Below are 3646 nucleotides of genomic sequence, written 5' to 3'. Positions count from 1 at the left end.
TGCTTTGCTTTTATTTCAACTTTTGTGTCATTGTTGGCAGAGGTATAGCCTTCGTTACGTATAGCCAATCAACGATCGAGAAAGAGGGAAGAAATGCCGTCATAAGTTACGTAACGAGTGCGTTCGAAACCTTTTCTCTGAGTAAGTTGGCCCGTCTTCAAAAAACGTCACTTTTACATTATAAATACCAAATTTATTCAACCTACGTAATGCAGAATATAGTCAAAATTTATGTGTAGATATAATGTGCATTCTGAAGAAGCGTTATATTTATGAAATTCATAGATAAAAAATTATTGTGAAAAAACCGTGTTAGAGGCCCTGAATCTCATAGTAGTTGTTTCCATCCTTGTAGTGCCTTTCTTTCGTTGGCTGTCTTTCGGAACAATTTGTAAAAGTGTGGGGTTATCTCTTCTAGTTAAATAATCTCTCTTGGATGAATATCATCTGCACGTGGTTCTTTAGACTTACTAAGTCCTTTTATTGTCTTTTTGACATCATTCATTACAAAGGTGATTCTATGTAATGGTTGTGGACCTTTATATTTCATTGCTGGCTCTCGGAGTGTCGTTGATTCTTCTCTAGTGAATACAGTTGTGAAATATGCATTCATCAGAACGGCTCTTTCCAAATCATTTGTTATAAGATTACCCTCCGAGTTTCTTAATGGGCTAATGTTGTTTTAATTGGCTTTTTACTGTTCACATGTGTAAAAAAATCTTTTGGGTTTTCTTTACAAGCTGACGCCACGTTTCACTCCATTGATCTTGGGCTTTCTAACTAGTTTAGTAACTTTTCGATTTAACTTCTTGTGCTTCGAAATTTCATAAATTGAAGGTTGTGGACCGAATGATTTATGTTTACTGTCTCTACATGTTATTGCAGTGGCCATTTCTCTGCTGAACCGCTTGGGTTGTGGAGTTCCATTTGGTAAAATCTTTATATGCGGGATACATTTGGCCCTTTTTTCTTTATATAATTCTACAATGGAGTCCCATTGAGTATTTATGGTCTCTGTTTTGTCGTAATCTAAATTTTTGGTCTATTCCTTGAATTTTATCCGGGTACTACGTCTGTAGTCTAACTTTTTAAAGATTTTCCTTTCTTTTTGATGAGGAATATTTACCTGAAACCTGACTATTTTGTGGTCACTTTTGCTAATATTTTCCCCTACTGAAACACTGGATACTAAATTTTCTAAAGTTGTTATCACAATATGTAAAATGTTGTTTCCCCTAGTTGGTTTATCTGTTTATAGTTGTGATCCTTCATATTTGATAGCTTGTTCGAGGTGGGTCGTTGATTTTTCCTTTCATTTTATAGTCTATTTAAGAATCATCTGTTGTAATGTTGTAATATTTAAGATGTTTTATTATTATTTTTCATTACTTCTTATATCGTTTATTTATGTCCTTGATTACTTTTCTCACTTGGCAATTTTTCCCTGTTGGAGCCCTTGTGCTTATAGCATCTTACTTTTCCAACTAGCGTTGTAGCTTGGCCAGTGATAATAATAATAATAATAATAATAATAATAATAATAATAATAATAATAATTGTGAATACAGTTGTGAAATATGCATTCATAGTTAGGCTTTTTACAAATAATTTGCTATAAGATTACCCGCGAGTCTCTTAACGGGCTAATGTTGTTTGCGAATGATTTTGTTCTGTTTACATTTGAAAAATAAATCTTTCGGGTTTTTATTTACAAGCTGAAGCCACTCTTTTCTCTTCACTGTTATCGGTATTTCTAACTAAATTAGTTTATATAAATTTCTGTTTAACTTTTTGTGCTCAGAAATTTCACGAGTTGAAGGCTGTTGATCCATTAATTAAAGTTTCTCGTCTCTGTTTCTTATTGCATTGACTATTTTGCTGTTGAACCATTTTGGATGTGGAGTTCCATTTGGTCAAATTTTTCTTTGCCACATATATTTAGCCCTCTTTTCTTAATATATTTCTGCAAAGGAGTCCCATTGTGTATCTCTGCTCCCTATTTCATCGTACTCTAATTTCATGGTGCATTGCTTCAGTTGTATCCAGTTACCCCGTCTGTAGCCTACCTTTTTTTATAACTTTCCTTTCTTTTAGATGAGGAATATTTACCTGGAGCCTATCTATTTTATGGTCACTTTAGCCAATACTTTTCCCAACTGAGACACTGCTTATTAAATTTTCTTCTGTTGTTAGAAAAATATCTAGTTTTATGTTGCTTCCCTTGGTTGGTTTATCGACCCACTGATGGAGAAACTCATTGTAGACAAATTTCTAGTAGCTTGTATCCCTCTGTGTATGATAGAGAATTCATAGTGTCCTCCTTTACTGCTGCAATGAAGTCTCCCATTAAGACAGCTTCACTTCTTGGCCAAGTTGTCTGGGCAGCTCTTCGTCCTGTTGTTGTGATTGATGTGGTAGTCTGTATATTTCTTTGGTGTTATTTGCACCCATGACTTCATATATAGTTTCTAATTTAATTTATATTGGGTTTAGGTGATTTTTAACACAGAGCATTACCTCTCCACCTTTTTTTTTTTTCCAAAGGTGATCCTTCTTGAAAAGCTTGTAACCTTTGCTTTCGTATTTTCCAATAAAATCCTTTGTTTTTTTCTTGTATCCAGGTGTGGGTAATGCCTATGACATCGTTCCTCACTATCTATCATTGCCCTGAAGTTTTCCAGTTTGCTTTAACTGAGGATTGAACTGAGCCACTCTGAGGAAATTTTCTATCTTTTTTTTCTTTTCCTCTGTGGTTTTACTAGTTTCCCTGATTTGCTATGGTTTAAGTGTTACTTTTATCGGTATTATGTAATTTTTTTGCCAAATTTCCTCTATTTATTGTTGGAAGGTTTTCTGAAGGTCGACTTTGTCCTTTGTCTACAGTGTTCCTCAAGTAATTATACAGGTTGAGAATAAGTTGGCTTCCGTATACTCTCTTGCCTTCCTCACTAAACTTTATACCATCTCCTTTGCATAATTTTCTCTTGCCAAGGAAAGTGTCCTAAGGATTTATAAATTTAACTTTCTTTTTCTGGTATGTGGACTTGAGCATTTCGTTTATCATTATGACCTTCCTGGGGATGAAGTGGCTGACATTGAGTCTTGGGAGAATTCCTATAACTATAGTAATATTGGTCTACTTCCCAACCATTTCAACAGTTTTTTAGCTTTTTAATCATAGGTTCTGTTTAGCCAGCAGCAACCTTTCTTAGGAATTGATCGTTTCCGGTTGCCTATATAATAATAGTTGTCTTCTTGTTGTCTGTTGTAGTTTTATTGAATACTTCTCCTATATTCTGTGTGCTGACGCCTGTATAAGACCTTGGTACTTTACCACAGAGTCCCTAATTAACGCAATCTCTTCTTCCACTTCCTCTGCAAGGATGGAGTTTCTGTCTCTGGTGGCAGTTACATTTCTAAGCAGGTTTTTAGTCTTCTTGTCATTAGCTACTCTTCCTCTATTGGGTTTCATGAACTCTGCTTTTGTTGGTTATTATTTCCCTCTAGGTGTTGTCCTATATTTTACCTTATTTTGTACTTCTTGGATACTAATGCCATTCTATACGAACATCGCCTGTGACTTCTTTGCTTCTTATTTCTAACTGTTGGAAATTGAACATAATCTCTGTCATTTATTTTCTTAGTT

The 3646-nt window shown here is 34.6% G+C and overlaps 1 protein-coding gene across 1 annotated transcript in view; it reads right to left on the bottom strand.

The window, feature by feature from the left end:
* Positions 1-733: 733 nt before the first annotated feature.
* Positions 734-3646, bottom strand: part of LOC137659053 (uncharacterized) — a 19468-nt gene continuing 16555 nt past the window's right edge. The window contains exon 3 of the mRNA XM_068394145.1: positions 734-981. Within this exon, the coding sequence (XP_068250246.1) occupies positions 734-981 (248 nt within the window). The remainder of the gene's footprint in view (positions 982-3646) is intronic.

The sequence above is a fragment of the Palaemon carinicauda genome, chromosome 19 (genome assembly GCF_036898095.1).
Source record: "Palaemon carinicauda isolate YSFRI2023 chromosome 19, ASM3689809v2, whole genome shotgun sequence".
Classification (NCBI taxonomy): Eukaryota; Metazoa; Arthropoda; class Malacostraca; order Decapoda; family Palaemonidae; genus Palaemon; species Palaemon carinicauda.
The sequence above is the reverse complement of the archived record's forward strand: the minus strand, read 5'-3'. Positions and strand labels throughout refer to the sequence as shown.